General features: G+C 38.4%; 1 protein-coding gene across 3 annotated transcripts in view; it reads left to right on the top strand.

Annotated features, from left to right (window-relative positions):
• The window catches only part of RSPO2 (R-spondin 2), a gene marked incomplete at both ends in the record, with an annotated part of 142789 nt that overhangs the window by 72752 nt on the left and 53931 nt on the right, over positions 1-16106 (top strand). For 2 of the 3 annotated variants that reach the window (XM_080909460.1, XM_080909459.1), the window contains one exon: positions 954-1142. The exons of the other annotated variant lie outside the window; for it this stretch is intronic. In XM_080909460.1, the coding sequence (XP_080765586.1) occupies positions 954-1142 (189 nt within the window). The remainder of the gene's footprint in view (positions 1-953; positions 1143-16106) is intronic. 3 annotated transcript variants of the gene reach the window in all.

The raw sequence follows: 16106 nt of genomic DNA, 5'->3' as shown, positions 1-16106 counted from the left end.
ATTCGTTACCCCATCGAAACTAACTCTACACATAGACCTCTTCCTAGGTCAGCTCTCAACCTCCATCTTCTGAGCATCAACCTCCATCTTCCATAGAGCATCTTTGCTCATTTTCCAGAACATTCCCTCTGCCTGTGTGTCTTGATTCTTTTGAGATTCGGTGTATTAATTCTGTCCCTCTTGTGGCTATGTTTTGGGAATATTTGTGTTCTAAAATCCTTTATTGCAGTTTTTATTTGATGTTTTCTTTGTATATACACCCATGTGTATATTAGCTATAGGGTCCATTAGATTTGTCCATTTGTATATGCATCTAGGGCTGACCTCTTGGAATTGGCAAACCTATGCTAGATTTTTTTCCTGGAGGCAGTTGAATCTCCCCCTCTCATCACCTATTGACCTACACCTCTTATCTAGGGGTGTGACCATTAGACTCTCCTGTGTGCGCTGGTGTGTCAACTGGTGTAACTGTGGTGGTCTTTGTCAGACAACCATATTGTTGAAAGTTCATCATTGCATTTTCTCTGGCACATCTAGGGGACATGATTCATCTGCAGGAATCCTTGGTCCCTGCCTCTCAGAATATTTCTTCCCCCCCTTTTTATGATTTTTCCTGAGCCTTAGTATAGAGGTTACCTTCTAGATGTATCAAGTTGAGTTTCTTACTCCGAAGTTATGTAGTCTCCGTGTTTGGACCAGGGGAGATCTCTGTAATAGTCTCCGGCTGTTGCAAAACGAAGCTCCTTTGATAAGGGGTGAGAGCTACAGGCATCTATGGGAAGAAAGATGAGTGTTTAGAAAACAGAAATTATATTGGTGTAGAAACTTGGCAGTAGTAGGCTCTTCTCTTGGGTACGTGATCTGAAACGCCTTTCTGTGCACAGTGGCACACGGACCAAGTGTCTAATCACATTCATGCTGTAACATTTTTGTTTTGTGTTTCTCTGTTACAGCTAGTTATATATCAAATCCCATTTGCAAGGGTTGTTTGTCTTGTTCAAAGGACAACGGGTGCAGCCGATGTCAGCAGAAGCTGTTCTTCTTCCTTCGGAGAGAGGGGATGCGTCAGTATGGAGAATGTCTGCATTCCTGCCCATCAGGGTACTACGGACACCGAGCCCCGGATATGAACAGATGCGCAAGTAAATACACAACTTTCCAACACCCTGTCTTAACGGATATTCCATGCACGCAATGCACTAAGTCGTTTATGGAAAAATGTATACGTAACAGTCGGTAGATATACTCTAAACTAAAACTTCCAAAAGTGAATGTGGTGAGATCAGAGAACTTTTAAACTTTGTACTTTGTTTAGGCATATCATAAGCCAGACACGTTCAGTTACTTAGACTGACCATTTCTCATTATGCTAATCTGAAAATGCTAGCTCCATAGAACTTTATAAGGAGAAATGACTGCTTGCAAACCAACCAACTGTCCCCTCCAAACAATTTTAATATACATGGAAAAATCTTTAATTTAGTCTTAATTTTATCATTCTTTGTCCTTTCATTTACCTGCTTCTGTGTGATTTACAAATAAATAAACATATATAGTAGATATATCATATATGTACACACACACACACACACACACACACACACACACACACACACACACACATATATATATATATATATATATATATATAATTTAAATTTATTAGAGGCACCATTACTGGTAAAGATACAATTAGGATGTTTAGGTTTTTGTCTTGTTTGTTTTGTTTTAACAAAGCATTCTAGTCAAGTAACAGAATAAGTAGTTTGTACCAGTAGTCAAGATAGAAGTATTAGGCTTAGATGAAGTTTGCATTTACCTTTATTTCATGAAATTGTTTGGATCATTTGAGGGTCATAACTTAAAAGTATCAATAGCATGGTTGAATTTCTCAGTGCATCTTATGTCTTTAAGAATTATAATTTGACCATGCAAAAGACAGGGGTCTACCTGGAAACAATTTTCTGTTCTTACTGGCTCGGATCACCTCTGGTGAAATTTGAGTATCTTATTCTCCTGTGCACTTTTTTTTTTTTTTTTACTTTGCACACTTTTCAAAGTGTGCAAGGTCATAATGCTAGAAGTAGCTAGCTTGAAACATTTACTCTAAACTCTAGAGCTATTGTGGTACGAATTGTATGCACAGGCGACAGTATGGCTGTGCCCTAACCTACACAACCTGGGACAGGAGCGAATGAAAAACAATGCTATTAGCAATTGGTTGAGGGTATGGGGTCATAATTCAGGATGCTCCTGGATAAGTTGGTATCAACAGTTAGCTCCGTAGGAGGGCTTCCTGCACCAGCACTTCCTTCAGAACTCAAGACAAGGGTTGACATGTACAGCTGACCATATTCCTAAGCAATGGAGAGTAATGATTGTAAACCGGGTTGGGGAACAAGAATTTACACGTGAGAAAGTGCTTGCAATGGTTTTATTTACTTTAAGTGAATGCAACCAGCGCTGGACACAACTTCCTCATTACCTGGTTCAAGTAGGAAGTACTTACTAACAAAACTGTACAAAACAGTGAGAGCAGAGAAACAATCTGTGGTTCATGGCACCAGATTATTATAATTCTTCTGTGCTAATGCCTTGTTTCAATCTAGCACTATGCTAAGCTTTTTTATTGGATATATCTTATTAACATTTTGAATGTTATTTCTTTCCTGGATACCCCTCCATATCCCCTACCCCATCACCCCCACCTTGCTTCTAGGAGGGTGTTCACCCACCCCTCACCACCTCCTGCCTCCCTACCCTGAAATTCCTCGACACCGAAACATTAAGCCTTGGCTTCTCCTGCCATTGATGCCCAAAAAGGCCATCCTCTGCTACATGTGCAGCTGAAGCCATAGGTCTATCTATGTGTGCTCTTTGGTTAGAGGATTAATTAATCTCTGGGAGCTCTGGTTGGTTGGTATTGTTGTTCTTATAAGGTTGCAAACCACCTGAACTCCTTCAATTCTTTCTCTAACTTCTCTATTAAGGACCCTGTTCTCAGTTCTATGGTTGGATGTGAGCATCCACCTCTGTATTTGTCAGGGTCAGGAAGAGCCTCTCAGGAGACAGGTATATCAGGCTCCTGTCAGCATGCACTTTTTGGCATCAGCAATAGTGTCTGGATTTGGTGTCTGTATATGGGCTGGATCCCCAGGTGGGGCAGTCTCTGGATGACATTTCTTTCAGTTTTTGCTCCAAGTTTTGTCTCCATATTTCCTCCTGAGAATATTTTTGTTCCCCTTTTTAAGAAGGACTGAAGCATCTGCACTTTGGCCATCCTTCTTGAGCTTCAGGTAGTCTGTGAATTGTATCTTGGGTGTTCTGAGATTTTGGACTCCTATCTACTTATCAGTGAGTGCATACCATGGGTGTCATATTGTGACTGGGTTACTTCACTCAGGATGATATTTTCTAGATCCATCTATTTGCCTAAGAATTTCATAAACTCAGTATTTTTAGTAGATGAGTAGTTTCCCATTGTGTAAAATGTACCATATTTTCTGATCCATTTCTCCGTTGAAGGACATTTGGGTTCTTTTAAGCTTCTGGCTATTATAAATAAGGCTGCTATGAACATAGTGGAGCATGTGTCCTTGTTGTATGTTGGAGCATCTTTTGTGTATATGACCAAAAGTGGTATAGCTGGGTCCTCAGTTAATTGTTTGATTTAGACTTGGGCTTTGTACAGGGAGATGGGAATGGATTGATTTGCATTCTTCTACATTGAGACTGCCAGTTGAGCCAGCATCATTTGTTGGAAATACTATCTCTTTTCCACTGGATAGTTTTAGTTACTTTTTGTCAAAGATCAAGTAACCATAGGTGTGTGGGTCCATTTCTGGATCTTCAATTCTCTTCCATTGATCTACCTGCCTGTCTCTGTACCAACACTATACAGTTTTTATGACTATTGCTCTGTAACACAGCTTGAAGTTAGGGATTGTGATTTCCCCAGAATTTCTTTTATTGTTAAGAATAGTTTTTACTATCCTGGGTTTTGTCTTATTAGAAATGAATTTGAAAATAGCTTTAATAACTCTATGAAGAATTGAATTGGAATTTTGATGGGGATTACATTGGATCTATAGATTGCTATTGGCAAGATTTTTCTACAATGATCCTGCCAATCCATGAGCATGGAAGATCTTTTTCCATCTTCTGAGATCTTCTTCAATTTCTTTCTCCAGAGACTTGAAGTTCTTGTTATACAGGTCTTTTATTTGCTTGTTTAGAGTCACACCAAGGTATTTTATACTCATTGTGGCAATTGTGAAGGGTGTCATTTCAATAATTTCTGTCTCAGCCTATTTATCCTTTGAGTAGAGGAAGGCTACTGATTTGTTTGAGTTAATTTTATATTCAGCCACTTTGCTGAAGTTATTTATCAACTGTAGAAGTTCTCTGGTGGACTTTTTTGGAGTCACTTAAATATATTATCATATCATCTGCAAATAGGTATATTTTGACTTCTTCCTTTCCATTTTGTATTCCTTTGACCTCCTTTTGTGGTCTAAGTGCTCTGGCCAGGACTACTAGTACTACATTGAATAGGTAGAGAGAGAGAGAGAGAGAGAGAGAGAGAGAGAGAGAGAGAGAGAGAGAGAGAGAGAGAGAGAGAGAGAGAGAGAGGTTAGCCTTGTCTTGTCCCTGATTTTAGTGGGATTGCTTCAAGTTTCTCTTCATTTAGCTTGATGTTGGCTACTGGTTTGCTGTATATTGCTTTTATCACATTTAGGTATGAGCCTTGAATTCCTAATCTTTCCAAGACTTTTAATGTGAAGGGGTGTTGAATTTGTCAGATGCTGTCTCAGCATCTAATGAGATGATCATGTGGGTTTTTTTCTTTGAATTTGTTTATATACTAGATTATATTGATCAATTTCTGTATATTGAACCATCCTGGTAGCCCTGGGGTAAAACCTACTTGATCGTGATGGATGGTTGTTTTGATGTGTTCTTGGATTCAGTTTGCAAAAACCTTATTGAATTTTTTGCATTGATATTCATAAGGGAAACTGGTCTGAAGTTTTTTCATTGTTGTGTCTTTCTGTGGTTCAGGTATAAGTGTAGTTGTGGCTTTGAAGAATGAGTTGGGTAGTGTTCCTTTTGTTTCTATTTTGTGGAATAGTTTGGAGAGTATTGGCATTTGATCTTCTATGAAGGTCTGATCGAATTCTGTACTAAACCCACAAGGCCCTGGGGTTTGTTTTGGTTGGGAGACTTTTGATGACTGCTTCTATTTCTTTAGGGTTTATGGGACTATTTAAATGGTTTATCTGATTCTTATTTAACTTAGGTACCTGGCATCTGTCTTAAGCTGACCATTTCATCCAGATTTTCCAGTTTTGTTGAGTATAGGCTTTTGTAGTAGGATCTGACAAGTTCTTGAATTTCCTCACTTTCTGTTATGTCTCCCCTTTCATTTCTGATTTTGTTAATTTGGACCCTGTCTCTGTACCCTCTGGTTAGTCTGGCTAAGGGTTTTCAATCTTGTTGATCTTCTCAAAGAACCAACTCCTGGTATTGTTGACTCTTTTTTCCTTTATAAAATATTACAGAAAAGTTTGTGTTTCAATAAGAAGACCATCATTTTAGAGTAGGCAGCTAAGGGCAGTTAATAGGTTATTGTGAATAAATTTTAAGAGACTATTGCCTGTCCTTAAATTCTTTTTTTTTAAAGAACTATTTAAAATAAGTTTCGAGTTAAAAAAATGTTAAAACATTCTCTGTTTAATTTGATTACAGGAAGATGCTTATGAAACAAATACAACATTTGTTTCAGGACACATCTTTAAATGGTAGACGTATAAGTATGTAAGCAACCATATAATAAAAAGTTTCCAAGTGTAGCCTGTAAGAAATCAGGCAAACTTACCACAAATAAACTTTCTAGACAATTCCCATACTGCACCAGCGTGTCAGTAAGCTTCTTCCAAACAAAACCAAAACAAACAGACAAGAAAAACTACTTTGAAATTTGTTGCTGCAATAGAGAAAAGATGTACAGACTTGATGGAATTATGGCAGTCATTATAATTTATGGAAAAAATGGTCATAATAAGGCATATGTTGCTTAGCGTTTAACAAGTAGAGCTTTGCTATTAGCTCGGTTCTTTGGACACTGCATGATTTAAATGGAAAAATTCATCCTAAAGCCTGGCTTTTCACCACCTGGGTGCTGGACAGTGGAGGCAGGGTGGTACTTTGTCACTGACACCAGTGTGGGCACCGTCTCCTCAGCAAATCCAGAAGCAACTCTTGAGGGGCAATGGAGGTTCCACCTTAGCACGCTGGCTTCACCACACATCCCCAGCTCAGCTCAAACTGCGAGCACTCTCCTTTCTTGGAGCTGCATATCCAACCTCACAGTTTGTGGGTATCTTCCTGGGAGTAGGCCAAAAAGAACAGAAAACACCACTGTAAAAGTTTGTTTTCTCTATACATGTTTTTCCTGAAGCCGATTTGAAGGGGAGAGGGGTCTATCGGTTGAGTAATCAATCTTTCTCTTCGTTCTCATTAAAGTCATCGTCGTCATCGTCGCCATTGTCATCCTCCCCAATGTAGGACACAGGGGTCTTGTTTCTTTGTGTAGTTCTTTGTGTTTCTGCGTGGTTGATTTCAGCTCTGATTTTTTATTATTTCCTGCCGTCTCCTCCTCTTGGGTGTATCTGCTTCTTTTTGTTCTAGAACTTTTAGGTGAGCTGTCAAGCTGCTAGTGCGTGCTCTCTCCAGTTTCTGTTTGGAGGCACTCAGTGATAACAATTTTCCTCTTAGTACTGCTTTCATCGTGTCACCCTACGTTTAGGTATGTTGTGCCTTCATTTTCATTAAATTCTAAAAAGGTACCATGAGAAGGAACTATATTCTTTTGTTTTAGGATGAAATGTTTTATAGATATTTGTTAAATCCATTTGGGTTCATAACTTCTGTTAGTTTTACTGTGTTTGTTTAGTCTCTGTTTTCATGATCTGTCCATTGTTGAGAATGTGATGTTGAAGTCTCCCATTATTATTGTGTGAGGTGCAATGTGTACTTTGAGCTTTAGTAAGGTTTCTTATAAATGTAGGTGTCCTAGAATTTGGAACATGAATATTCAGAATTGAGATTTCATCTTTGTGGATTTTCCTTTGAGGAGTTTGAAGTGTCCGCCTTTATCTTTTTTGATAACATTTGGTTGAAAATTGATTTTATTCAATATTAGAATGTTTGCTCCAGCTTTTTTCTTGGGAGAATATACTTGGAAATTTGTTTTCCAGTCTTTTACTCTGAGGTAGTGTCTGCTTTTCTCATTAAAGCATGTTTTTTTGTATGCAGTAAAATGCTGGGTCCTCCTTATGTATCCAGTCTGTTAGTCTTTGCTGTTGGTTTTTTTAATTGGTGAATAGAGTCGATTGATGTTGATAGATATTAGAGACCAGTAATTGTTGTTTCCTGTTATTTTTGTTGTTAGAGGTGGAATTATGTTTGTGTTGCTGTCTTCTTTTGGGTTAGTTGAAATATTACTTTCTTGCTTTTTCTAGGGTTTGGTTTCCCCCCTTGTGTGGAAGTTTTTCAATGTTATCCTTTGTTGGGCTAGATTTGTGGAAAGATATTGTGTAAATTTGGTTTTGTCATGGAATATCTGTTTCTTCATCTATGTTAATTGAAAGTTTTGCTGCATATAAAGTATAGCCTGGGCTGGCATTTGTGGTCTCTTAGGATCAGTATGACATCTGCCCAGGATCTTCTAGCTTTCATAGTCTCTGTTGAGAAATCTGGTGTGATTCTGCTTGGTCTGCCTTTTTACAATTTTTGACCTTTATTTCTCCTCACTTCTTTTTAATATTCTTTCTGTGTTTTGTGCATTTGTTGTTTTGACTGTTATGCGATATAAAGAATTTCTTTTCTGGTTCAATCTATTTGGAGTTCTGTAGGCTGCTTGTATGTTTATAAGCATCTTTTTTAGGTTAGGAAAGTTTTCTTCTATAATTTTGTTGAAGATATTTACTGGCCCTTTAAGTTGGGAATTTCCCTCTTTTCTATACCAATTATCCTCATATTTGATCTTCTTATTGTGTCCTGGATTTTCTGGATGTTTTGGGTTATGAGCTTTTTGCATTTTGCATTTTTCTTTGATTGTTGTGTCACTGTTTTCTATGATATCTTCTGTACCTGAGATTCTCTCTTCCAACCCTTGTATTCTGTTTGTGATGCTTGTGTCTATGATTCCTGATCTCATTTTTAGGTTTTCTGTCTCCTGGATTGTCTCCCTTTGTGATTTCTTTATTGTTTTTATTTCTGTTTTTAGATTCTGGTTGGTTTTGTTCAATTCCTTCACCTCTTTGCTAATGTTTTCCTGTCATTCTCTAAGGGCTTCTACCTGTTTCCCTGTGTTCTCCTGTATTTCTTTAAGGGAGTTATTTATGACCTTCTTAAAGTCCTCTAACATCATCATGAGTTGTGATTTTAAATCAGGTTCTTGCTTTTCTCATGTATTGGGGTATCCAGGACTTGCTGTGCAGGGGGAACTGGATTTTGATGATACCACATGGCCTTGTTTACTCTTGCTTAGGTTTTTGGACTTGCCTCTTGCCATCTGCTTATCTCTGGTGTTAGCCGGTCTGGCTTATTCTGTCAGCAGCTTTACCCTCCTGTATGCCTTTGTGTCAGCTCTACTGGGGGACCAGCTCTCTCCCAGAAGGGTCTAGGTACAGAGAGCTGTGGCACAGAGTCAGCTTGGGGCATAGGCAGAAACCAAAAGGATCCTGTCCCAGACTGCTCCTTGGTTCCAGTGTTCTGAGTGGTCTGTGCGGGTTCCTCTATGGACAGGAATTTGACCAAGGTCTCCTCTGTGCCCTCAGATGTGCCAACACTTCTGTGAGACTGACTCTTTCCCAGCATGGTCTGGGTCCAGGTGCAGGCGGAAACCAGAAGCTATACCAAGTTTTATATAGCATCTAGAATATGGGAATAATTTAAGTTACTCTACTGATTTTAGAGATTTGTAGATTATAGCTACTTTTTTTTTTTTTTTGCTGAGATTATTGCTTGACCAAAGATAAATAATTTTAAGCAGCAGTAGGTTGTACTATAAATGAAACCTGCCTTTTTATAATGGTGTTTTGTGATATAGTAGACATGCACGTATAAAGTGGTTACCTTCCAAAGGAATACATACTCTATGTTGGCTGAATTTCGCTTCTTGGGATCTACAATGTGAAGTTTGTAAAATTCAAAGGTGTTCATGGAAGTGGTCCTGGAAATAGCTTATTCAAGAATGCTGTGATAATCACAGATAATATAAGCTTCTATTGTCCCTGATATCTTAGGTGATGTGTCTGTCATATTTTTTCTTTCTCACTTATTAGCAAATTCATTTACATGAAATATCAATTTTTAAAATTTTGCATATTCTCTTATTTAGAAAGCTTTGAAATGAATCTTAAAATGCAAATGCAAGGACCAAAAGCAAATCATTTCTTAAAGATACTGAAAGTTAACATCTTGGCTTCAGTCCTCAACAGTGTGTTTCTCTGCAAGTTTTTGTCTTCCCTCTTTACAAGCAAGTTGTATTTGTGACTTATTTTATCTCAGTGAGTTACGGCTTTGTCTATGCTATTCCACATAGCTGTATATATATTTCTGAGTCAGATTAAAAAATTTAGCTAACTACCCATTGGAAACTCACTTTTAGCCTTTAAGGATTCCAAGTATTTTGAGAGATAATTCATTTATGAATGCTTCTCTTTCCATGTACAAACATACTTTTTCATATTTGTCTGATTCATCTTTGTAATATGTAGATTTAATTATGGTACCTATTTAAAAGTCTTTAGGTATTTAATTATTGCCCAGGTCCTCTGCATGTTTATATAATGTATACACAAGTTAGTTGATACCTTAACCAACAGGAGACATTTTTTTCTTGTCCCTACCAAGGTGTTAATGAAAAAGATGTAGAGTAGTAGTTTAGTTTTAATGTTTTTTTTTAAAATTAACAAATGAATCTATGCAGATATGCATTTATTGTTAGTATGATGCTGACATTCAGTATATTTTCCAGAACATGTAACCTCCCTTCTTTCTTCTACCTGCCAAACTGTCTTAAAAATTTAAAAACATTAAATGAAATATTAAATTAAAAACAAAGTTGACAAGTAGTAAAAACAGGTCACAAAGAAGAATGGCCCATGTCACCCTGGGATCCAACAAGAATGTCAACAGTTACAATCTGGGGCTTCTTCTCCAATATTCTCTCTTTTCTCATCCTAACTACTATTCTAATGTATAAGCAGCACACAGTTCTATGTTAAACACTTCTAAATAGTTAAAGCCAAAGATAATCGAGTTGATTGTATGGCACAGAAAGACCGTTTGTTGTTTAATGTCTGTTCTGTGCCAACATCTCTATTATATGCATTTTTTTCCTTAATTGTCCAAAATATAGTGCGAGCAGGTTGTATGTTTACATTAGCGGGATAAAGCTACTGAAACTGGTTAACATACATGCCCTTTCCAAAATTTATGGATTGAGTGTAGCGATGATGGGACTAGTATATATGAAGACTGTAGGTGTTTTCTGCATTGTTAGGATTGAGTATTATAAACAGAAGATAAAAATATGAGAAGTTAACATCTGTTCATAAATAAAATGTAAGTGCTTAGGTACAGGTTCACTATATAATGAGAAGTTATTCTGGGTAGATCGATTGAATCTTCGTTATGATAGGATTGTTTTAGAAAGGGTTTTCCAGGTAGCCCAGGCTCGCTTAGAACTCACTGTGTATCTTTTTTAATTAATAATTTTATTTATTTACCTCCTCTGGTTCCCTCTCCTACAGTTCTTCATCACATCCCCTTCCCCCTTTGCCTCGGAGAGGGTGCTATCACTTGAGTTTCTTTATCTTAGCTATTCTGACTGGTGTAAGATGAAATCTCTTGGTATGCATTTCCCTGATGACTAAGGACTTAAGCATTTAAGTGCTTCTTCACCATTCAAAAGTCCTCTGTTGAGAATTCTATTTATCTCTCTACCCCCTTTTCAAATTGGATCTTTTGGGTTGGTGGTGTCTAACTTCTTGAGTTCTTTATAAATTTTGGATAATAGCACCATGTTAGATGTAGGGTTGGAGAAGATCCTTTGGCTGCTGTTTTGTCCCATTGACAGTGTTTTTTGCCTTTTGGAAGCTTTTCAGTTTTGTGAGGTCCCATTTATAAATTGTTGATATTAGAGCCTGAGTCATTGGTGTTCTTCTTAGGAAGTTAATGTCCTGTACCAAAAAGTTCAAAGTTATCCCCCACTTTCTCTTCTATGAGATTTAGTGTATCTGGTTTTATGCTGATGTTTTCGACTCACGTAGACTTGAGTTTCATGCAGGGTGATGAATATGGGTCTGTTTGCATTTTCCTACATGTAGACATCCAGATAGACCACCACCATTTGTTAAGTATGTGTTTTCCCCATTGAATGGTTTTGCGTTCTTTGTCAAAAATCAGTTAATTGTGCATAGGTGTGTGGGTTTATTTTGGGGACTTCAATTTGATTCCCTTGATCAACCTGTCTGTCCCTATACTAATACTATGCATTTTTATTACTACTGCTTTGTGGTATAGCTCGGGGTCAGGGTTGGTGAAATCTCCAGAAGTTCTTCTATTGTTCAGTATTGGTCCTGCTACCTTGAGTTTTTGTTTTTCTCCAAAGTTTAAGAATTTCCATGTCAAGGTCTGTAAAGAATTGTATTGGAATTTTGATGGGAATTGCCTTGAATCTCATTTTCACCGTGTTAATCCTACCTATTCACGAGCATGGGAGATCTTTCCATCTTCTGATATCTTCCATAATTTCTTTAAGTGAGTTGAAGTTACTGTCCTATAGGTCTCTCACTTTCTTGGTCAGAGTTACACCAAGATATTTTATAGCAATTGTGGCTATTTTAAAGGCTGTTTCCCCCCTACTTTATATCTTGGCCAGTTTATCATGTGTACAAAGAAGAGCTACTGATTTGAGTTAATTTTGTATCCAGCCACTTTGATGAAGGCGTTTATCAGCTGTAGGAGTTCTCTGGTAGTAATTTCGAGTCTTATGTATACTATGACATCATCCACAAATAGTGATTCTTTTTCTTCCTTCCCAGTTTAATCCCCTTGATCTCCTCTAGTTTTCTGATTGCTCTGGCTAGAACTTCAAGTACTATATTGAATAGGTCGGGAGAGAGTGGGTAGCCTTGTCTCTTCCTCGGTTTTATGGGAATCCCTTTTTCTCTCCATTTAGTTCGCTGTTGGCTATTGGTTTGCTGTTACTTTTAAATGTCAACTTACATCAACTTAGAATTACCTGGGAGGGCCATATCAATTGAATTACTTATATTACCCATGGCATGTCTGTGGAGGATGGTCCCAATTGTGTATTAATCTGTGAAGACCTAGCCTCGAAAGTGGAACCATTCCTTTTTATCAGGTAGAAGAAACCTAGGTAAGGGAAGAAACAGCTTAGCAGACAGCAGTGCTGCATTCGTTTCTCTCTATTCTTGACTCTGGATGTCATGTGATAATTTCCTGCTTGAATCTCATCTTAATTTCCCCACAGGACAGACAGTAACCTTGAACTGCAAGGCCAATAAACCCTTCTCTCATCTTAGTTACTGTCTGTAGCATTATTTTCTATAAATAAATCCCTGCAGTGGGTTCACTACCCACCTCAATGCTTTATATTCCTGAATGAAAACACAAGCACACACACACACACACACACACCCCACACACACACACTACACACACATGCACACACACACAGCCTTTATATTTTTGATATACTTTAAACAACGCAACAACCAGGTTACTTCCTAACCTCCATGTTGTTAATCCACCTCCAGCCAATAATCCTAAGTTATTACTTACAAATTCTCTATCCTACCTTGGCTGTCCTGGACCCAGAGAGCTGCCCATTGGGCCGCACTCTCCTTGCTCCTGCACTTGCTGGTTATGCCTTCCTTTCCTCCACTGTTTTAAACATAGCATCTTTCATCTCTCTCTCCTCCCATCATGGTGGGTTTTCTTCATTCTCCCCTTTCCTTGCTCCCAAGCCTGGGAAGATCTCAAGTCCTGATTTTGTCTGTACTGCCCAGCCATTGGCTGCCAGCATCTTTATTTACCTACTGGGGGCAGAATCCCATAGTGTCTCACATGATGAGCAAACTAATTTTAGGGACCCAAGTTACCATGAGAATACAAGCAGCCTTAGGCCAAACCCAGTATAACTATTGCTCGACTATTTTATGACAGCAACAAAGATGGAACTGGAACCTTTTCTTCTTTTTTGAGTTATAAATATACCATCATTGCTTAAAGTAATTAAGTCAAGTGGAAAAAAAGTGTGTGGCCATTAAAGATCAAAGTATACCTCCTACTAGGTATGGCTGACCAACATTATTTTTTGTCATATTGACGGGGAGTATGATGACTAAGGCATGAATAATTTAATTCGCCATGTCAGGGTTTGTTATAATTATTTGCTCATTAGTTTAGAGACAGTATCTCCCCACAGATGCCCGACTGGTCTCAAGTTTTGTAGTTCTCTTGTCTCAGTCATCTGATTGCTAGCATTGTAGTCATTTGCCAGTATGTGTGGCATCATCAAAATTCATTCTTAGACATTTCTTTCAAGTGTATTCACTTGTGTACATGTGCAGTGTGAGCGCTGGGAACTGAACTTGAGCATCTCTCTGGTCCCAGCATCATTCCTTTTAAAAGGCTTGTTACACGTCCTTGTACTCTATGATTCTTTGAAAAGTAAAGCATTGGTGGTACCCGTTTCTGTTTGTTTTGTTTTATCCAGACCAGGATTCTCTGTGTAGCTCTGGCTGTCTTAGAATTCGCTTTTCGACCAGGCTAACCTCAAACTCAGAAATCTGCCTGTCTCTGCCTCCCTAATGCTGGGATTAAAGGTATGCTCCACTATGCCTGGTCCCATGGTTTATTTAGTTTTTAACGTACTTGTGAACCTTAAGTGTTCGTAAAAAAAAGTTTAATTGGAACAGCTATGCTTTGTGATGTGTGTTGTGGCTACTTTTGCGTTCTAATAGAGTTGAATGGTTTCAACAGAGACTTATGGTCTACATTCTATAACATTTACTCTGAAGCTCCACACCCCTGATCTAAGCCTGTTTCAAGTGTGAAGCAGTTGAGAGATTCTTTTCCTTTCCATTGGGTAGTGGTCAAGTGGAGGATGAGATGTTCACTAGAAGACATTTGGATTATCCTTGCAGCTGGGCAGAGAAAATGACCTTTTCCAACATTCCAATGGAACAATTTCCAATGGGGGCTCAGGTCTGAAGTTTATTACACTGTTCTGGTTTCACCTTAAGACGATGGGGTGACAAATTACCAAACTAGGAAAAGCACAAGGAGTGACCAAGGGGATGGACCGGCTGCTGGCAAGAATTGAAAATCTGGTATGAAATATTAATTAGTCTCATAATTCAAATTCTCTTCTTGTCAATTTTGCATTGAGGTTGTTGTTTTTCTCCCATCTTCCTTAAATGGAAACACAAATCCCTTTAATGCCTGGCGTTGCATTCCCAGAGGATATGTTTGTTCATTCTATCTGTTTGCAGTGCAATTTCAAATATGCAACACTTGAGATGCGAGAAAAGAAGCCAATATCTTTCTGTGACTACATAGTTTTATATTGGATTGAATGTTTCTTTTCTTTTTTGGGGTGGGGTGGGGGGGTGCCATATTTAAAGTAGTGTTGAGATAGTATTAACAATGTAATCCGCAAATTTGAATTTGGTGCTTACAGACACAAAATACAGTTTAAAGACCTAAGTTTAAAATGAGCCCGTGAAGGAAAGTGTTTGGCAGCATATGCATTTTTCGGAATCAAAATAAAGTATGCCTCACATGGGAGGGCAGGACTTGGACCATACACCAAGAGGCAGGGGAAGGATGATGTGTTAGATCAACCTTGGCTACACAATGAAACGCTGTGTCAAAGAGGAGCACTGTGACAGACACAAAATAGAATTCAACAACTATCTCAAAAGTAACTTATTTCTGGGCTGAGTTCATTCACCTGACCTGGTTAGACTTTGAGCTATAAAGTTTACCGAACCCAGGGCTTCACTGTTTAAAGGAATTGAGTTAGGTGTCCCCCTCCTCCCTCATGAAGAATGTAGAGATGGAAAGGTTTCTTTGTGGCCATCTTGACTTTACCTCTTAGATGCTTTGTGTCCTCAGTGCCCTAACTCCTGGTATCTAATGCTCATAGTAGATGATTTTCCAGCAAGGTAGGGGTGTGTGTGTGTGTGTGTGTGTGTGTGTGTGTGTGTGTGTGTGAGCGTGCCTGTGATTGTGTATGCATGTAGTTTCAGAAAGCAGACTGTCTAGTAAGACAACTTTAGAGGAAGTCATCAGGATCCTCTTAATTCTTGATGCTGACCAACACCGAGTAGCCACCAATCCTCACTACCTGTTCTCCCTCTGCTCCCTTTGCTCCCTTTTCCAGGTTACCCTCATACTCAGTGCCCTTGTGCCCCTGCTGCATGCTGGGATGGCGGTGCGCTCCTCTGCTGGATCACAGCTGGTTGCTTACTTCACATCAACACTCACTGCACATTAGAGAGGCTCCACTTTCTGAAGGCACCTAGTTCCCAAGTCAAAGCTTTGTCAGTCTAAAAGCACCCAGTCCACAGGAACTTCTAGAGAGTTCTCTGCACATTAGAGGGTAAAAAGTGAATAGAAGTTAAAGGGACGAGTTATTCCAAAAACAGAAAAAATTAGACTTTCAGGAATTTTTGACTTTGGAACCATTGATCGCAACTGAAGCGTCTTAAAATTGCATATTTTTAGACATCTGTCATAATTTCAAACGCCACTGTGTATCACTCCTTCTCCAAACTGGCAACAGGTTATAAATAACCCTCAGTATAAAATTTAAGTTATCCAAATTACATATTTCTAATGTTAGGAGAACAAAATTTTCATCACACTATGAAATGATAAAAACTACAACCTAAATACTAGATTGATGTTTTCTTTTTGCATAGAATTTAGCTACACGCTGCTCTTCAGGAGTTTTAGTGCCTTTCAGACTAAATAAAATAAAGGGCAACACTTGAGTTTTC

The sequence above is a fragment of the Micromys minutus genome (assembly GCF_963924665.1).
Source record: "Micromys minutus genome assembly, chromosome: 33".
Classification (NCBI taxonomy): domain Eukaryota; kingdom Metazoa; phylum Chordata; class Mammalia; order Rodentia; family Muridae; genus Micromys; species Micromys minutus.
The sequence above is the reverse complement of the archived record's forward strand: the minus strand, read 5'-3'. Positions and strand labels throughout refer to the sequence as shown.